Below are 19,788 nucleotides of genomic sequence, written 5' to 3'. Positions count from 1 at the left end.
GCATGGCAGGGTAAATAATCCTTCAATGTGACAGTTTTGTGACAGTAAACAAGCTAAAAACAGCGAACGTTAGCTTGTTAAGTGGGTAGTTAGTGTTACCAATCTTTAAAGAATGGGTCTTAAAACCAACCCAGAAAGGCTCTAAGCATGTATATCATCATAATTCACTAACCTTTAATAAAGTGATCGCCACAGACTCTGGCATTCTTTGACTCCGCTCCCTTCGAACTTAAGGAAATGTTATCAAGCCAGTTTTCTCTGCGTCTTTTCGTAAAATCCTTAGTGCGAGGCCCTTTTTTAATCTCTTCACAAGGAACCCTGAAGTATCCTTTATCAATTTCGCGATTTGATCGATTAGAACAACCTAAAACTACACATGCAAAAGGCATTTTTGACCGATGAGTGAATGTTAGCCATGCTCGCTGCAGTCAACAATCAGCTCCGCTAACCACCACTTCATGATATGCATAGTAATGAGGCGGATGTGACGTCATTTGCAAGCCACCTATATAGCTAGACCGCTCACTCGTTGGCGGACAACAGCTGCGCCATGGCAAATCGGCGCTGACTTCCGGTAGTGGCAAGAAGCTCTGGCACGCTATTTGATCCTGTGTAAATACACCAACTTCAAGGCCTGCTTGTCATCACTGATGGGACAATATGTGTTATGTTATGGCTTTTACTGTTAGCAGACAATAAAATCTCTGTCCTAGGCACGTTTTCATGGCAATCACAGCGTTGTTTAGCCCTCACAGACAAGAAAAAACAAAGCACAAGGCATGTTTCTACAGCAATCACACTCATATAATAGCAAAACACAGAGCCTCCATTCCAATATCCTTCATATTTAGCCTCTTAACATGTTCTGCCCATAACAAACGGAGACCACCACACAATGATAATGATTGCTGATGCAATGATTGTGTCAATAAAAAATGTGTCATACTTTCGCAGCATTAGTGTTTCACTTACATGGGCTCTAGAAAATATTCGAACCAATGCCAAATAAGAAAATTAGTGTTTTAAACATTTTTTCTCCAATTCAAATTATTCAGTTGGACTTTGAAAAGCAGCACATGCAGTAGTCAAAAATTCCAAATTATGTTTTAGTGTAAAGAGGGATGGAAAATTCACAAGGATATGAACAGGGCAGAAAACTCGTGCATGTTGTCATCTACAAGCTAAACTAATCAGCTTCAGAACCTGCACGGTGGTTTTTCACAGCTGCTCAGACCCACATACCCTGGAATGGTTGCTTTTTCCTCCCACAAAAATGGCCATAAAAAGTTTCTGGAGGAGCAATTCTTGCGGTCAGAACACACACAAATGTTCTGGTTGCCTCAAAACAAAATTACGCAAGTTCCTACATTGGAAATTGGTCCTTTGTAACCGAGCAAGCTTCTGCTATTCTATTTGTAAGTCAGCTGTGGAATTCAAAACAATAAAAGTAATAAGATCCTATGAAAAGCTTGATTTCCTTTTGTTCTGTTAAATGTGAAGCAGATGACTCTGACACCTGAAATGTCGAAGAACTTTCATGAAAGTTCCACAAACACGTCAACAAGAACAGCTCGCAAAAAAGGTCTTGAGTAACAAATCAAGCAACATTATTTATGTAGTGCCTTAACATACACAGAGGTTTTTCAGAGTAAAATGTAAAAAATAAAGTAGTGTAATAACAAATGAAATCACTTTAATCAGAAAAGGTTCACTGAATACAATGGACACCCATTTCTAGAATAATTAAAACTGATTGAGTAAAACAGCCAAAGAAAGACAAGAAATGGAAAAAGTAAAAGCATGTAAGACACTAATTGCAACAACAAATAGAAAAGAAGTTAATTTAAAGGAAATGAAAAAAAATGCAGATAAATTTATTAAAAGTACATATAGTACAACATTAAAGTGTAAAACATATAATTTCCTCTACAGCAGGTGACACTATGAACAACGTGTTCATAGAAATGTTCAGTCATTTGGAGATGCTTGTATCATTCCTGCTGCTGTGTCATGGCTCCAAGACTTCTATTATAAACCATCATATTCTTTCTCCTTCAAACATTCGACTCTTGAGCTGATTTTGTTGGAGACAGCCAGTCCTGGACAAAGTGACAGATGTGTGTTCTCTCATCATCACAGTAGTAACCATTGTCTTTTGTGTCTTTGTCCCTCCAGAGCTCCCACAGTCTTATGTCTGTGAGAATGAGAGGACTGTTGTTGACCATCAGCCCCATGGCCAGGAGACAAAACTCCATGGTGGACCATGAGGACCCAGAGCCTCTACGGATTAAAGACCAGCAGCAGAAACTCTGCACCAGTCAGGACCAATCAAACCCAGAGATTTCTCAAATTAAAATGGAAGAGGAAGAATTGTGCACCAGTCTGGACCAATTAAACCCAGACTTTTCTCAAATTAAAATGGAAGAGGAAGAATTTTGCACCAGTCTGGACCAATTAAACCCAGAGATTTCTCAAATTAAAATGGAAGAGGAAGAATTGTGCACCAGTCTGGACCAATTAAACCCAGAGATTTCTCAAATTAAAATGGAACAGGAAGAATTGTGCACCAGTCTGGACCAATTAAACCCAGACTTTTCTCAAATTAAAATGGAAGAGGAAGAATTTTGCACCAGTCTGGACCAATTAAACCCAGAGATTTCTCAAATTAAAATGGAAGAGGAAGAATTGTGCACCAGTCTGGACCAATTAAACCCAGAGATTTCTCAAATTAAAATGGAAGAGGAAGAATTGTGCACCAGTCTGGACCAATTAAACCCAGGGTTACCACAAATTAAAGTGGAACAGGATGAACTCTGCTCCAGTCAGGAGGAAGAGTTAATTGGATTGAAACAGGAGACTGATACCTTTGAGGTGACTCTTGCTGATGAGGAAAGTGACCACAGTGAACCAAAACCAAACAGTGATCAGCTCCTGTTTCACATCTCTTGTGTAGCTGAGAGCCCAGATCAGGAAGGATGCAAGGATGTAGACTCAGGATCAACTAGATGTATCGAGCAGAAACCAAGACATCAGAGTAACAACAGTCACAGTAATGATGTAGACAATGCTTCAACGTCAGAGAGACAGTGTGATAATGACAAGGCAAGAAAATCTCTACCATGTGATGTCTGTGGAAAAGCTTTTAGGTATAAATCAAAATTAATCAAACATCACAGAACCCACACAGGTGAGAAGCCATATTCTTGTGAAACCTGTGGAAGAGCCTTCAGTCAACGTTCCAATTTGACTGCCCACATGAGACATCACACAGGTGAGAACCCATATTCTTGTGGAACCTGTGGAAAGAGCTTCAGTCGACGGTCCCATTTGAGTGACCACATGAGACGTCATACAGGTGAGAAGCCATATTCTTGTGGAACCTGTGGAAAAAGCTTTAGTAAACGTTCCAATTTGACTGCCCACATGAGACGTCACACAGGTGAGAAGCCATATGTTTGTAACACTTGTGGAAAAAGTTTTTCTGATTCATCAGCACATAATAGGCACATGGCAGTTCACAAAATTGGAAAGCCATATTCTTGTGGAACCTGTGGAAGAAGCTTCAGTCAATGTTCCAAATTGACTGCCCACATGAGATGTCATACAGGTGAGAAGCCATATTCTTGTGGAACCTGTGGAAAAATCTTTAGGCATCGGTCCTATTTGACTGCCCACATGAGACGTCACACAGGTGAGAAGCCATATTCTTGTGGAACCTGTGGAAAAAGCTTCAGTCATCGGTCCGTTTTGACTGTCCACATGAGACATCACACAGGTGAGAAGCCATATTCTTGTGGGATCTGTGGAAAAAGCTTCAGTCAATGTTCCAAATTGACTGCCCACATGAGACGTCACACAGGTGAGAAGCCATATTCTTGTGGAACCTGTGGAAAAAGCTTTACTCAACGGTCCTATTTGACTGCCCACATGAGACGTCACACAGGTGAGAAGCCATATTCTTGTGGAACCTGTGGAAAAAGCTTTACTCAACGGTCCTATTTGACTGCCCACATGAGACGTCACACAGGTGAGAAGCCATATTCTTGTGGAACCTGTGGAAAAAGCTTCAGTCAACGTTCCAAATTGACTGCCCACATCAGATGTCACACAGGTGAGAAACCACATTCTTGTGGAACCTGTGGAAAAAGCTTCAGTCAACATTCCAAATTGACTGCCCACATGAGATGTCACACAGGTGAGAAGCCACATTCTTGTGGAACCTGTAGAAAAAGCTTCAGTCAGCGTTCCAAATTGACTGCCCACATGAGATGTCACACAGATGAGAAGCCATATTCTTGTGGAACCTGTGGAAAAAGCTTCAGTCAACGTTCCAAATTGACTGCCCACATGAGATGTCACACAGGTGAGAAGCCACATTCTTGTGGAAGCTGTAGAAAAAGCTTCAGTCAGCGTTCCAAATTGACTGCCCACATGAGATGTCACACAGGTGAGAAGCCATATTCTTGTGGAACCTGTGAAAAAAGCTTTAGTCAAGGTTCCAAATTGACTGCCCACATGAGATGTCACACAGGTGAGAAGCCATATTCTTGTGGAACCTGTGGAAAAAGCTTCAGTCAACGTTCCAAATTGACTGCCCACATGAGATGTCACACAGGTGAGAAACCATATTCTTGTGGAACCTGTGGAAAAAGCTTTAGTCGACGGGACTCTTTGACTGCCCACATGAGATGTCACACAGGTGAGAAGCCATATTCTTGTGGAACCTGTGGAAAAAGCTTCAGTCAACGGCCCCATTTGACTGCCCACATGAGATGTCACACAGATGAGAAGCCATATTCTTGTGGAACCTGTGGAAAAAGCTTTAGTCGACGGATCAGTTTGACCGCTCACATGAGATGTCACACAGGTGAGAAGCCACATTCTTGTGGAACCTGTGGAAAAAGCTTCAGTCAACGGTCTTCTTTGACTGACCACATGAGATGTCACACAGGTGAGAAGCTCTTGTAAAACCTGCAGCTAATGTTTCAGAGATATCATCGATTAAAAGCCCACATGAGAATCCATTGGTAGAGGTTAAAAGTAGATGTTTTAGATTTAAAGCACCTTTAGTCTGTGCTTCAACAACAATTGTGAGCAAGTATGTAAGCAATCCTTGATGATTAGACCAGATGGAGTCTGGACTGTGGTGGTGGTAGAGCAGGAAGAAGAACCAAACTGAATGTCTGGATGGATATGGTATTGGTACAGACTGCTACATTTCTGCTATCATGACATCCTTCATCAGCAGAGCAGTGATTGGAGATATTGTGAAGCTCTTTGGAACATTTTCACATCCTGCTGAGAGAACATGGCTGTTCAGGTGTGAACATACTGCTGGAATCCACTCAGCTTGAGCTCTGCTGTCTTTCAAGTAAAAGGAGGAAACGAGATACAGAGACATTGTGACAGTAGGACACAACAGAGTGTGTCACTGCAGCAGAGGAGATGTGGACGTGAAATAAAGTTGTCATAAAATGTCTACAGCTCCATGACTGCTTCATGAAATGTTTTGAATGTTTTCAAGCAGATGAACATTTACAAGTTGTTTAGTAATGAATGTAACATTGAAGATCGGCAAGAATATCTCTGAGTCAGATATCAAAGACATAACCAATTTAATTTCAGTTTTATTTATATAGCACCAATTACTGTAAAATTGTCTCAACATGCTTTACAGAACCCATATGAACCCCCAGAGCAGCCCAAAGGCAACAGTGACAAAAAAAACACCCTTTTAACAGGAAAAAAACCTTGAGCAGAACCCGGCTCTTTATGGGGGGCGACCATCTGCTGCTGGTCGGGCGGGTTGAGAGGGACAGAAGAGGTAGAGGTGTCGAGAGGGGTAAGGAGGGGTCGAGAGGGGTAAAGGGGGGTAGAGAGGGGGAGGGGAACAGGGAACATAAAACACACAATTTGATACATGCATGATGAGACAGGCGATACAAAGTAGAAGCTAACATTGAAACTGATTCTTCTTTACTCTTATGATTTACAACTCTGGCAAAAATGTAATATATATATAGCTGGTAGGAAACTCCAAAATATGTAGAAGAGCATATCAAGTATAGTGAGGGTGATGCAGAGTTGACTGGTGGAAATGAGCAGCTGGAAGCAGTGGGCTGGAGGAAGCTCAGCAGCAGCATCCCACAGTGGACATGATGGAGACTAGACCAGTTGGTGGGACAGCAACCACAGATCTGAAGCATCCAGCTGTGGGACCAGGGACACTCGAAGAAAGGACATGGGGAGAAACAGAGTTAGTGTAATGCAATAACTGCATATATATTAAATCTGAAGGTAGATAGAGAAGGGCTCAGTGCATCCAGAGAGGTCCCCCAGCAGCCTCGGCCTATGGGAGACGCCAGCGTGTCGTCATTTGCTATGGTCACGTGGTACAAGACTGCTACTGGTTGGCAAGAACTGGCAGTAACATAACGGCTTGCTACGAGAACGGTATCGGGTTTGAAACAAATACGTAAAGTTATCGCTTTTCATGAATGAAATTGCACATGTATTTACCACAATGGTAATATCGTGTGTAGTTGTTGGTTGTACGAAGCGTTTTGAGAAGGGAGCAGGCTTGGAATTTCACCGAATACCGATGTCAGGAGAGAGAAGATGGCGGTGGCTTCAGCCATCAACAGGAAAAATTGTACCCCAGTAAGCAGCAGAGATGGTGTTTGTGGCTCCCACTTTTCTTCGGGTAAACTATTCAACAGTTTAGCATGTTTAGTATGTCCAACTTTGAGCTTATTTACCAAAAAATATTGATTTAGTGTCGCATCCTTCGCGTGAAGCGATCTCTACACTTTCGGTTTGGTTCAGTGTTATCATGTGTTACCGATCGCTTTTTAGGCGATGAAAGTGCACTAAAGTCGATTGAAGTATATTCAATAACATCTCCTTAAGCCAGCAGCCTCCTATTTGTAACCACATTTGTTTCTGTATGCATCTAGCGATCGTTTTTTTAGAATTGTCCTATTTTCGATCACCAATGCTGTGGGTCTGTTACTGTTACATAGAAGCCATACTGCAGAGAAAAAATACAGCAACGTATTGACGTTTCTTTGACATCTTGTTGAAGATTAACAGAAGATATATTATTTTTAATTCATAATTATATATTTTTGGGTGGGTGAACTGCCCAGCGGTGCCAATCAAGTAAAAATAAATGTCGGTGAAGGAAATGTCCGGCCAGAATGAAGGATCGTCAACCCACACAGTCTTCAAATTGTAGGGATCTGGCAAGGTTTTACTGTTTCCCTGATATCTCAGCTTACTCACGTATATTTGTCGGGCCTCAGGTGATAAGGATTGAGCATAATCGGATAATTTCACGGAAGGATAGTTCGCATCAGCCATTGTTCCTCTGGTTCCTTTTGCCAACCAGCGGGGTAATCACGTGACTTTGTGACGTCACTGTTTGTAAACACTGGCGTCTCCCATAGCAGCAGAACTAGGGGCAGAACTAAGGGACGTCCAAGAGGAAGCCAGATGTGCCAATGAAGACAGCAGCTGACCCCCTCAGGGTCACCCAGTCAGCCCTAAATATAAGCCTTGTCAAAAAGGAAGGTTTTAACCAAAAATCTATTTTACATGAAGAAACAACCTGTCATGCATCAAACACTTTGTGAATGCCTCTGTTTTTGCTTCCTCAGAGGGTAGAAAGACTATTTAATGAGTGGACACCATTCATTTTTACTATGAGTAACATCCAGTAGGTGGCAGCAATACGCCAGTGATGCGTCTAGTCCGCCTAATTCAATGACGAAGAAGAAAGTAACTCAGTGTTTCTGCCGGAACTTCACAGTGTGACACCCGGCAGATGTAAACGTGGGCTGAATCCCAAACCGCCCCCTACACACTCCCCCTCCACTACCGAGTGTCACTCCAAAAGAAGTCACACTCGCAGCTGTGGAGGGCACCTATTACTGAAGGGGGAGGGTATAAATACGATCGGCAGGAATGGGACACCCCGTTGCCTCACCGGAAAACGGAAGACGTCATCGCCATGGTAACAGAAACGCCTACTGTGCATGGCTGTAGCGCTATGGCACAGGTTGCAACTAACAAGGATCGCTGCTGCTTCCAGAAGACGAAAGCATCCCACTTTTTTCACTCACATTTTTTCCAGTCCTATTATCTGGCATTTCAGATCCAACAAATGACTAAATGAATTCTGTCAGTTGTGTTCAAATTTTAAGGTGTCAGGGGGTGCACAATTAAATCAAACGTCAGCAGAGAAGAAGATTTGTTTCTTTTGTTTTATCTTTTTACATCACTCTTTTTGTGATGTTCTGTCAGTGTGAAAAATGCGTGGGAGAAATAAAGAACGCATGTGGAACTTACATCGATATGTTTGTTTCCTCCTCCATTTCGACGTTGCACTTCCTGAAAAAGTTGTCCGGAGTGAGCATCAATGCAGACTCGCTATTTAAGGGCTGAACAGTCCACTCTCCCTCCGCACTACGCGGTTTGGGAAGGCACTTAATATGGAGGACCCTCCACGGGAACGCGCAAACGGAGGGGTAGTGTGTAGGGATAGTGTGTAGGGGGCGGTTTGGGATTCAGCCGAAGAGGCATGAGCAGAGTTAGCTTCACTGCTGTGTGGACTGAGCTATAAAACGGCTGTATTATAGTATGGATGAGAAATAGCAGAGCGTTAAAGTAACGATGTGTTCAGTTGAGTATTTGAGAGAGTTGATCAGCGACAGACTAACTGCTGCTGCTAGAGTTTGAAAAAACCATCGTCCAGTACCAGGAGGAGATTGATCGTCAGCGCAGACTGCTGGATGTCCTCTGGAAACCACACATCCCCTTACAGCCCATAGGTGTGTATGCGTTTTGATGGTGAATAATTCCAGTTATAGCATGTGTAGTGGTTGTGTACTCTCTCTTGCATTGTGTAGATAATCAAACTGGGAGCATTCTCCCTATTGGCATCAAATCCGCCGTTTATTTGCAGGAGCTGGTAAAACACACTGATATTACTCTCACAGTCGTGCACGTGGTAACCTCCAGATAATGCTAAAAACACAAAACAATTTATTCAGCGCGGAAGTTAAACTTAATTAGCATTTTGCTAGCGGAGCTTAAACTGGTCATCTTACCACGGCAACCGGACACAGCAGACTGAGAAGGCCATGTATTATTGTCAACGTCAAAACATGTGCTATTGATAGAGAATATTTGATCTGAAAAAAAAAACAGAAAAAGGCTTCCTACAAATGTAGCCTGCAGTTTTAGTTATCTTATTCTTTAGGTCCAGAGGCCAGGGAATCGTTTCAGTTCAGCCATTACATATATAAATGTAAATACTTAGACATGTAGAAAATGTTTTGAGATCAAAAGATTTAATTGCAAATGTAATCTATTTATTTATTAATATATATATATATATATATATATATATATATATATATATATATATATATATATATATATATATAGAGGCAGTTATATACATATATCAAGGAACTAGACCGGAACAGGATAGTTTATTTACATTTACAATGAACAACACAATTACAATAAACAACAGAATTATTTTTAATATTAATTAGTATTAATTTATCTCTCTCTCTCTAGGCTGTTATATAGTTGCAGCAAACCCCTCTCTCCTCAGAGCTGCTTCCCACTTCTTCCTCAACCCATAGTCTTTGGGAAACCTAGAAAAGAAAAAAAAGGAGACAGAGACGTAAATAAGTATGTACACAACTAGGGCTGCACGATTAATCGACATAACTACTGCGGTAACCTAACCTCACGAGGGTGAGGGGTTTTTTTGTTTGTTTTTTTTAAATCCCTATTTGACTGACAGACCTATTTGCCAATCAAAAACGTTGAGTCTCGTGATCCTCCTGGCCTTTGGCCAATCAGAAATGGCAACAGGAAGCAAGTGCGTATGCACTGCACTACCGCAGCTAGCTTTAGCCAGTAGCCAATAACAAACCCGCACGTGTACTTTACGATGCCGTGAGGAGCAAAAAGTTTTCATTGTGACACATTAACGCCGTAAAAATGGCTGAAGGAACGTCTTCAGTAACAGAAGAGGGTGCGGAGCAGTTGGTATCTAAAAAGAACTCTATTTCAGTTGTTTGGACTTACTTAGGATTTGAGAAAAACAATGTGGAGCAAAAGCGAGCCAAATGCAAAATATGTCGTCGTGCAGTAGCCAGATCCAGAGGAAACATGTCTAATTTGTACCAACACTTGAGGAATCACCACCGACAGCAGTATGATGCATGTATGAAAAGTGTGGACGAAGAACAGACGGGGGCTAGTACTAGCCAAGGAAAAAGTAAGCAAACATCCATCCAAATAGCATTCGCTTCTGTTACACCATATGAAAAGTCCTCAAGAAGACATGCTGAAATTACAACGGCTATTACACGTTATATTGCCAAGGAGATGATTCCCTTAAGTACTGTTTCAGGGGAAGGCTTTCAAAGCATGATCCACACTTTGGACAGATGCTACACAATTCCATCCCGAATTTATTTTAGTCAAGTGGCAGTCCCCCAGATGTACGCTGAATGCAGGGGAAAGGTGGAAGCTGAACTCAGAAACACTGAATATTTTGCTACAACTACTGATTTGTGGTCAAGCAGGACCACGGAGCCATACATCAGCCTTACACTGCACTTTATTGACCACGAGTTTAACCTGAAAAGCCGCTGTCTGACGACATCATACTTCCCAGAGGAGCACACAGGAGAAAACATAGCAAACGCAATAAAAGAGATGCTGATGAGTTGAGGATTGTGCGACAGGAATCAGACGTGCATAACCACTGACAATGCTGCAAACGTCATTAAAGCCGTGGAGCTCAACGAATGGATGAGGCTGCAATGTTTTGGACACAGGCTCCACTTGGCTATTGGTAAGATTATTTTTTTCCCTTAGTCTTGTGTGTGTGTGTGTGTGTGTGCTGAGACTCATTATTTTATCAAATTTTGCTGTTGGAAATATTTTTATAGTGTTTTTTAAAAATATATTTGCAGTTAATAATTATGATTTCTTTGAGAGTTTCTTTTGTTTTCTTATTGCGTTAAACTATTTGTCAATCTCAAAGATCTGTGTTCTCTTTTCTTCAGAAAATGCTGTAAAAAATGAATCACGGGTCACACGAGCTACGAAGCTTTGCAAAGAACTGGTGGGACATTTTTCTCACAGCTGGAAAAAGAAGACAAAATTGACAGACGCCCAGAAAGAACTCAACCTACCTGAGCACACACTGATCACTGAGTGCCAAACCAGGTGGGGTTCAAGACAAAAGATGGTAGACCGAGTTTTAGAACAAAACAAAGCATTGAACCAAGTACTATCAGAAGACAGAAAAACAAGACACCTGGTACCTACATGGCAGGACATAAAGGTGCTTGAATCCATAAACAGTGCCCTCAAACCTCTCCAAGAGTTTACAGACATCCTATCGGGGGAAGAGTACGTCAGTGTTTCATACCTCAAACCTGTCCTCCATTTGTTAAAAAGCACAACTCTGGCAGCCAAAGAAGAAGACACTGACTTGACCAAAACCATTAAGTCAAAAATCATAGCCTATTTGGAGAAACACTACAGTGACCCAGCCACACGGGAGCTGCTGGATGTCGCATCCCTTCTGAATCCCAGATTTAAAAAAGATTACATCACCAGTCCAGAGAATGTGACGCATATTAAGGAACGAGTGAGGGCAGAGATGGAGGAGGTTGTGCAAACGGTAATAGTCTCCTTATTTATTTGTATTTCAAAATTTTCACAGAAGAATTAATGCATTACTGTTTTATGTTTTACAGGAGAGAAGACCTCAAGTCAGCAGCGACACAGGAGCAATGGAGAAGAAGGGCTTGCGCTCACTGGGCAGTCTCCTAACCAAACAGACACTCTCCGTTGTTGTGCAGGTGGAGGATATCATTGAAGCAGAACTTAACAGCTATTTGATGGCTCCAGTTATTGCTGAAGAAAGCGACCCCTTGGCTTGGTGGAAAATTCACAGTGTGAATACTAAGCAGACTGGCCAGTAAGTATTTGTGTGTGCCTGCAACGAGCTCGCCCTCAGAGCGTCTTTTCAGTGCCAGTGGCAACATTGTGACTTCCGAGCGTGCCTGCGTGAAGCCCACAATGGTGGACATGTTGGTATTTTTAGCCAAAAACCTTAAAGAAAATAGCACTGTGGCACAAAGTTCTCAATTTTGCACTTTATTTTGCTAAAGGCAGCTTTTGTTCTTGTTTTTGATTATTTTAATTTAAAGTGTGTGCAATATACAGGCAAGTTTTATCTTTACTCAGTTACAGTGAGTTGACTGCAGACTTATTTTGTTTTGTAATTATTAGTTTTATTACTTTTTGTTATGACAAGTTTAGTTCGGGTAAAGATTTGCCAGTTTATATTGTGTGAAGATAGTTTGTTTTGCTAAAACCTGTGCAAAAGTTTATACTTGATTTATAGCACAAATATTTATCACAAAGGGTTTTTTTTATATTTCAGTAACTTTTGTTTACTCTGCCTTTGCCATTTCATATTATATTTTTATGCCAGTGGGAAATTACACTGAATAGCTTATTATTGTATATGTTGCATGCAAGGCAGCTTTTCTACTTTTACAAAATGTGTGCAATTAATCATTTTTGTTTGTAAAGATTGGCCAGTTTATGTTGCATGAACAACAAGCAAGACAACATTTGCTTTACTAGAACCTGTGAAATATTTTATACTTGATTTATACCTAAAGCACAAAGATTTATCACAAAGAGATTGTTTTAAAAAACTGTTTTTTACTATGCCTTTGCTATTTTATATATTTTGCTGCCAAGAGAAAATGGCAAATACACTGCACTTTAGCCAGTTTATAATTGTTCATGTTAAATGCAAGGCAGCTTTTTCTACTTTTACAAAATGTGTGCAATTAATCTTTTTTTTGTTTACACAACAGAATAAGAGATGCTGTTACTTATTTTTGATGTTCAAGTTTAATGAATATTGTTTAAGATTATTTTTTTTCTTTTAAATAAACTGACAGTTTGTCAAACAACAGCTCTTGAGCCTCCATAAAAAAATTCTGTTCTCCAGAAGAGGGCGCTGCTGCCATGTAAACACAAGTATTTTGGAAACTGCAGATTATTTGTGTATTGTTTTTATGTAGTATAAAATCAAAAAAATCGCAAATCGAACCGCAATCGCAATTTTGGTCAGAAAAATCGCAATTAGGTTTTTTTCCAAAATCGTGCAGCCCTACCCCAAGCATGCCTCGTACATCTGTGGAATGGCGACTTGGTAAATAGTTCTGTGATGGCACTTGGTATCTGCGGTTGAATTCTTTCAGCATATCCAAAAAACCTTCTTTGCACACGACATTAACGGAGACTGTGCATTTCACGATATAACATGTAATGGCCGCAGTTAAATCTTGGTGGCACTTGGAAGTTTTTTCATATGGTGTAACAGAAGAAAAACTCTCACCAATTGTTGTCTATGTGCTTGCCTTTCGTTTGTCTGCCTTCGTGGAGTAGCTCGTGGTGTTTTAGATTGTAAGAAAACAGCATGCAGTTCCTTGTGGTTGTGTTCGAGGTGGCTGTGCAGATTTGTAGTGTTTCCTCACAACGTAGCCACAAGTTTTCGGCATGACTTGCAAAGTGCTTGCGTCTGTGACTCGTCCTGTCTCCTAAAGACATAGTACTCCCAAATTTTGGAGGTGCGCTGTTTTTTAGGCACAAGTTTTTGTTACAGTCGTCTTTCTCATGTCCTGCCATGTTGTGTTGTGGCGCTGGTAGCAAAAGTGCTATTCGGGGTGGGGGGAGGTGGGTTTAAGGTCGTGCTCAATTGGTCACAAATAAACATCTATGCATGCAAAAAGCATGATTTATACATCTAAATAATCATAAAATTGTCGCGCAACTTTGCGATATGGATATCGCACTTACCATTATTGCAAAAACGATACTTTTTTGATATATTGTGCAGCCCTAATGGTGTCTGTTAGTTGATATTTGTGGAGTTCTAAAAACGTGATCGTTGTGTTGATTGACCCTGGAAGCAAGAACCAAAGTTTCCTGTTCAGAGTTGCTGGAAGTGTTTATCTGAACTCCTCCACACTGACAGCAACAGCATTGTGTTATCAAACAGTTTAATACTAAAACTCTGACAGAGGACTCAGTCATTCCGTCATTTCAGTCCAGAGACATAATTCCATGTATAGAGATCATTCATGATCTAAAGAAAGCGCACGTACAGAGTTAGAGAGTATAGGAGTAATGTGTTCAACTGCATTCCACTTTTAACATGTTGGGTTTTCACTGATGAGTCAAATCTACAGTACAGTGACCAGCAGTAAAATAAGAATAACATTAAAATCCAGATGTCCTGACAGGTTTGAAGGCTGAAGAGGACAGCAGCTTTTTTCAGACAGATTTTAATGGATCCACATCAAACCTGTCTATGTTGTGTGTAGACAAGTACCCAGTGGTGTTTACCATTAGAATCTTTGTGATCCTGTATCCACTGTGGAACAAAGTGTTCATAGAAATGTTCAGTCATTTGGAGATGCTTGTATCGTTGCTGCTGCTGTGTCATGGCTCCAAGACTTCAGTTATAAACCATCATATTCTTTCTCCTTCAAACATTCGACTCTTGAGCTGATTTTGTTGGAGACAGCCAGTCCTGGACAAAGTGACAGATGTGTTCTCTCATCATCACAGTAGTAACCATTATCTTTTGTGTCTTTGTCCCTCCAGAGCTCCCACAGTCTTATGTCTGTGAGAATGAGAAGACTGTTGTTGACCATCAGCCCCATGACCAGGAGACAAAACTCCATGGTGGACCATGAGGACCCAGAGCCTCTACGGATTAAAGACCAGCAGGAGGAACTCTGCACCAGTCAGGACCAATCAAACCCAGAGATTTCTCAAATTAAAATGGAACAGGAAGAATTGTGCACCAGTCTGGACCAATTAAACCCAGAGGTTTCTCAAATTAAAATGGAACAGGAAGAATTGTGCACCAGTCTGGACCAATTAAACCCAGGGTTACCACAAATTAAAGTGGAACAGGATGAACTCTGCACCAGTCAGGACCAAACAAACCCAGAGATTTCTCAAATTAAAATGGAACAGGAAGAATTGTGCACCAGTCTGGACCAATTAAACCCAGGGTTACCACAAATTAAAGTGGAACAGGATGAACTCTGCTCCAGTCAGGAGGAAGAGTTAATTGGATTGAAACAGGAGACTGATACCTTTGAGGTGACTCCTGCTGATGAGGAAAGTGACCACAGTGAACCAAAACCAAACAGTGATCAGCTCCTGTTTCACATCTCTTGTGTAGCTGAGAGCCCAGATCAGGAAGGATGCAAGGATGTAGACTCAGGATCAACTAGATGTATTGATCAGAGTAACAGCAGTCACAGTAATGATGTAGACAATGCTCCAATGTCAGAGAGACAGTGTGATAATGACAAGGCAAGAAAATCTCTACCATGTGATGTCTGTGGAAAAGCTTTTAGGTATAAATCAAAATTAATCAAACATCACAGAACCCATACAGGTGAGAAGCCATATTCTTGTGGAACCTGTGGACAAAGCTTTAGTCAACGTTCCAATTTGACTGCCCACATGAGACATCACACAGGTGAGAAGCCATATTCTTGTGGAACCTGTGGACAAAGCTTTAGTCAACGTTCCAATTTGACTGCCCACATGAGACATCACACAGGTGAGAAGCCATATTCTTGTGAAACCTGTGGAAAAAGCTTTAGTCGACGTTTCAATTTGACTGCCCACATGAGAAGTCACACAGGTGAGAAGCCATATTCTTGTGGAACCTGTGGAAAAAGCTTCATTCAACAGTCCTATTTGACTACCCACATGAGATGTCACACAGGTGAGAAGCCGTATGTTTGTAACACTTGTGGAAAAAGTTTTTCTGATTCATCAGCACATAATAGGCACGTGGCAGTTCACAAAATGGGAAAGCCATATTCTTGTGGAACCTGTGGAAAAAGCTTTAGTCAACGTTCCAGTTTGACTGCCCACATGAGATGTCACACAGGTGAGAAGCCATATTCTTGTGGAACCTGTGAAGAAAGCTTTAGTAAACGTTCCAATTTGACTGCCCACATGAGACGTCACTCGGGTGAGAAGCCGTATGTTTGTAACACTTGTGGAAAAAGTTTTTCTGATTCATCAGCACATAATAGGCACATAGTAGTTCACAAAATGGGAAAGCCATTTTCTTGTGGAACCTGTGGAAGAAGCTTTAGTCAACGTTCCAATTTGACTGTCCACATGAGATGTCACACAGGTGAGAAGCCATATTCTTGTGGAACCTGTGGAAAAAGCTTCAGTCATCGGTCCGTTTTGACTGACCACATAAGACATCACACAGGTGAAAAGCCATATTCTTGTGGAACCTGTGGAACAAGCTTCAGTCAACGGTCCTATTTGACTGCCCACATGAGATGTCACACAGATGAGAAGCCGTACTCTTGTAAAACCTGCAGCAAAAGTTTCAGATATAATCATCGATTAAAAAAACACATGAGAATCCACTGGTAGAGGTTAAAAGTAGATGTTTTAGATTTAAAGCACCTTTAGTCTGTGCTTCAACAACAATTGTGAGGAAGTATGTAAGCAATCCTTGATGATTAGACCAGATGGAGTCTGGACTGTGGTGGTGGTGGAGCAGGAAGAAGAACCAAACTGAATGTCTGGATGGATACGGTATTGGTACAGACTGCTACATTTCTGCTATCACGACATCCTTCATCAGCAGAGCAGTGATTGGAGATATTGTGAAGCTGTTTGGAACATTTTCACATCCTGCTGAGAGAACATGGCTGTTCAGGTGTGAACATACTGCTGGAATCCACTCAGCTTGAACTCTGCCGTCTTTCAAGTAAAAGGAGGCAACGAGATACAGAGACATTGTGACAGTAGGACACAACAGAGTGTGTCACTGCAGCAGAGGAGATCTGGACATGAAATAAAGTTGTAATGAAACATCTACAGCTCCATGACTGCTTCATGAAAGGTTTTGAATGTTTTCAAGCAGATGAACATTTACAAGTTGTTTAGTAATGAATGTAACATTGAAGATCGGCAAGAATATCTCTGAGTCAGATTTCAAAGACATAACCAATTTAATTTCTATTTTATTTATATAGCACCAATTACAGTGAAATTGTCTCAAGATGCTTTACAGAACCCATATGAACCCCCAGAGCAGCCCAAAGACAACAGTGGCAAAAACACCCTTTTAACAGGAAAAAAAACCTGAGAGGTTACAGAAGAGGTAGAGGTGTGGAGAGGGGTAGAGAGGGAGAGGGGAACAGGGAACATAAAACACAATTTGATACATGCATGATAAGACAGACAATACAAAGTAGAAGCTAACATTGAAACTGGTTTATAGTTTACTCTCATGATTTACAACTCTGGCAATAAATGTAATATATATATAGCTGGTAGGAAACTCCAAAATATGTAGAAGAGCATATCAAGTATAGTGAGGGTGATGCAGAGTAGACTGGTGGAAATGAGCAGCTGGAAGCAGTGGGCTGGAGGAAGGTCAGCAGCAGCATCCCACAGTGGACATGATGGAGACTAGACCAGTTGGTGGGACAGCAACCACAGATCTGAAGCATCCAGCTCTGGACCAGGGACACTCGGAGAAAGGACACGGGGAAAAACAGAGTTAGTGTAATGCAATAACTGCATATATATTAAATCTGAAGGTAAATAGAGAAGGGCTCAGTGCATCCAGAGAGGTCCCCCAGCAGCCTAGTCCTCTAGCAGCAGAACGAGGGGCAGAACTAAGGGACGTCGAAGAGGAAGCCAGATGTGCCAATGAAGACAGCAGCTGACCCCCTCAGGGTCACCCAGTCAGCCCTAAATATAAGCCTTGTCAAAAAGGAAGGTTTTAACCAAAAATCTATTTTACATGAAGAAACAACCTGTCATGCATCAAACACTTTGTGAATGCCTCTGTTTTTGCTTCCTCAGAGGGTAGAAAGACTATTTAATGAGTGGAAACCATTCATTTTTATACCATCATTCATGCTGTTTCCTGAAGCAGAGGTTTGTTATCACTATTATTGCTGCATAGGTATAAACATTTCTTGTTTTGTAAGAGATAATACTTCTATAGCCTAATAAAGTAGCAGAAATGTGCAGAAATGAACTTGAAATGCATTTTTGAAGGGAAACAACAGTGTACTGTATACTGTACAATGGAATATAAAACTACAAAACTCAACTACCAGACACTAGTACTCTCTCATTTTTTGAATCATTGCTCCCACCCAAAAGATGCATAACCTGCATCAATCATAAGAATAGAAAAAATAACAGATTCAAGCAAAATATTCCGACCATATTAAGCTCTAATTAACACATGGAGGACAGAATGCAACTGTATTTGTCACACGTGCAGCAGTATTTCTAACCTCTGAACACATTCCCCGTTAGTAAACGATGCTTTCAGAAATGTTTCATTTGTTTGAAATTGGTAAAACGTGAGATTTGTTGTGGATGGTTGATGTGGCACCTGCACAAGAAAGTTTTAGTTTTTGTGAGCTCAATCAGTAGCACACTCTCAGTTTCTCTGTGTGTGCGTGTGTGTGTGTGTTGCATGTTTTGTCTGTGAACTTGGGTTGTGTGGGGTCATGGATAGGTAATGATACACCTGTCCTTACTTTATCTGAGATCAGTCAGTCGCACGCATCATCTAAGTTTTGTTATTTTGTGTGTGTTTGTGCGCACATACGTGTGTGTCGTTGTGGTTGTAGAAGTGTGTGTGATGTGGATGTGTGTTTTAGTCTTATGTGACTGATTTTAAACTGCCAGGTAAAAAATGACCCGAAGACAGTCTTTGTACCCTGGTGGTGTACAGCTTTGATGAAAATATAAACAAAAACAATGTTTCACTTTTTCTAATGTTGGGGTCACTTGAGGAAAAGTTATCAAAGTTCAAGTTGAAAAAGGTCATTTAAGGGCCTTTCTATGCAATTAAACATAATGGCCTGGTCAATTTTGACCTGAAGACAGCACTAAGGTTCAAACAACAGCAAATCAGTAAAATTATTTTCCAGTTGAGTATGCTAAGAATTTACCTTCAGTTTAAATAATAATGATTTCACAGTATTATTAGTTATTTTAAAATGCCTGTCTAATTCAAATACTAAGTTAACCCTTAAAAAGCCGGGATCGAGTATACTTGGTTCGCGCTTACTCGTACACACAGCCGAAACCGAACATTCTTGGCTCACCACGTGTGACTTGTTTATGATTGCTAATTAACATAAAATATGCACACACCCATATGTTTTGGTAAGACATACACATTGGCCCCAAATTTGCTTATTTCAAACGATAAAGCCGTATGAGCCGTTATAACGAAGCCGCAATTACGAAGCTCTTATCGGGGCCGCGTACCTGCCGAAATTCAATATGGTGAAGATCTACGACAATGCGACCTCGCAAGACTTGATCGATATTTTTATGGATTAGGTGGTTTTAGTATATGTTTTAGTATATGTCCTTCTCCAGAAACATGGCCCTGTAAGGGTTAAAGGCCGTATAATATGTTGTCCCTAAAATATGCTAAAGTTACTAACTTAATGATTCAGGCTAAGAGGCGACAGTATTATACACACAAAACCCAACTTGCTTCTCAGCTCCATTCCCATCTAACTCATAATAGCCTGTATGAACTATTTCAGTCTGGTTTCCACCCCTGCCACAGTATAGAAATTGCCCTCATAAAAATCACTAAAGATCTCCTCTGAGCAGCTGATT

At 41.0% G+C, this 19,788-nt stretch overlaps 2 protein-coding genes and 1 long non-coding RNA gene across 26 annotated transcripts in view; 2 read left to right on the top strand and 1 right to left on the bottom strand.

Annotated features, from left to right (window-relative positions):
• Positions 1-19,788, bottom strand: part of LOC127534770 (uncharacterized) — a 124,343-nt gene that overhangs the window by 77,641 nt on the left and 26,914 nt on the right. For 13 of the 23 annotated variants that reach the window (XR_007943209.1, XR_007943200.1, XR_007943202.1 and 10 more), the window contains exon 3: positions 4,641-4,724. This is a non-coding gene — a long non-coding RNA (uncharacterized LOC127534770). Of the gene's footprint in view, positions 1-3,632; positions 3,717-3,843; positions 4,053-4,127; positions 4,221-4,304; positions 4,809-4,892; positions 5,065-16,581; positions 16,720-19,788 lie in introns of those variants that run through there. The other 10 variants (XR_007943195.1, XR_007943207.1, XR_007943203.1 and 7 more) reach the window with 9 other exon arrangements.
• The window catches only part of LOC127534761 (endothelial zinc finger protein induced by tumor necrosis factor alpha-like), a 38,850-nt gene continuing 27,382 nt past the window's right edge, over positions 8,321-19,788 (top strand). Inside the window, exons 1-2 of the mRNA XM_051950792.1 lie at positions 8,321-8,831; positions 14,731-16,837. Of these exons, the coding sequence (XP_051806752.1) occupies positions 14,746-16,548 (1,803 nt within the window). The 5' untranslated portion in view covers positions 8,321-8,831; positions 14,731-14,745 and the 3' untranslated portion in view covers positions 16,549-16,837. The remainder of the gene's footprint in view (positions 8,832-14,730; positions 16,838-19,788) is intronic.
• The window catches only part of LOC110946052 (zinc finger protein OZF-like), a 37,702-nt gene continuing 27,382 nt past the window's right edge, over positions 9,469-19,788 (top strand). Inside the window, exons 1-3 of one of the 2 annotated variants that reach the window (XM_051950798.1) lie at positions 9,469-10,882; positions 11,097-11,719; positions 11,796-12,019. In XM_051950798.1, the coding sequence (XP_051806758.1) occupies positions 10,840-10,882; positions 11,097-11,719; positions 11,796-12,019 (890 nt within the window). In that variant the 5' untranslated portion in view covers positions 9,469-10,839. The remainder of the gene's footprint in view (positions 10,883-11,096; positions 11,720-11,795; positions 12,020-19,788) is intronic. The other variant, XM_051950797.1, reaches the window with a different exon arrangement.

This window comes from Acanthochromis polyacanthus, chromosome 7 (assembly GCF_021347895.1).
Source record: "Acanthochromis polyacanthus isolate Apoly-LR-REF ecotype Palm Island chromosome 7, KAUST_Apoly_ChrSc, whole genome shotgun sequence".
Lineage (NCBI taxonomy): Eukaryota > Metazoa > Chordata > Actinopteri > Pomacentridae > Acanthochromis > Acanthochromis polyacanthus.
The sequence above is the reverse complement of the archived record's forward strand: the minus strand, read 5'-3'. Positions and strand labels throughout refer to the sequence as shown.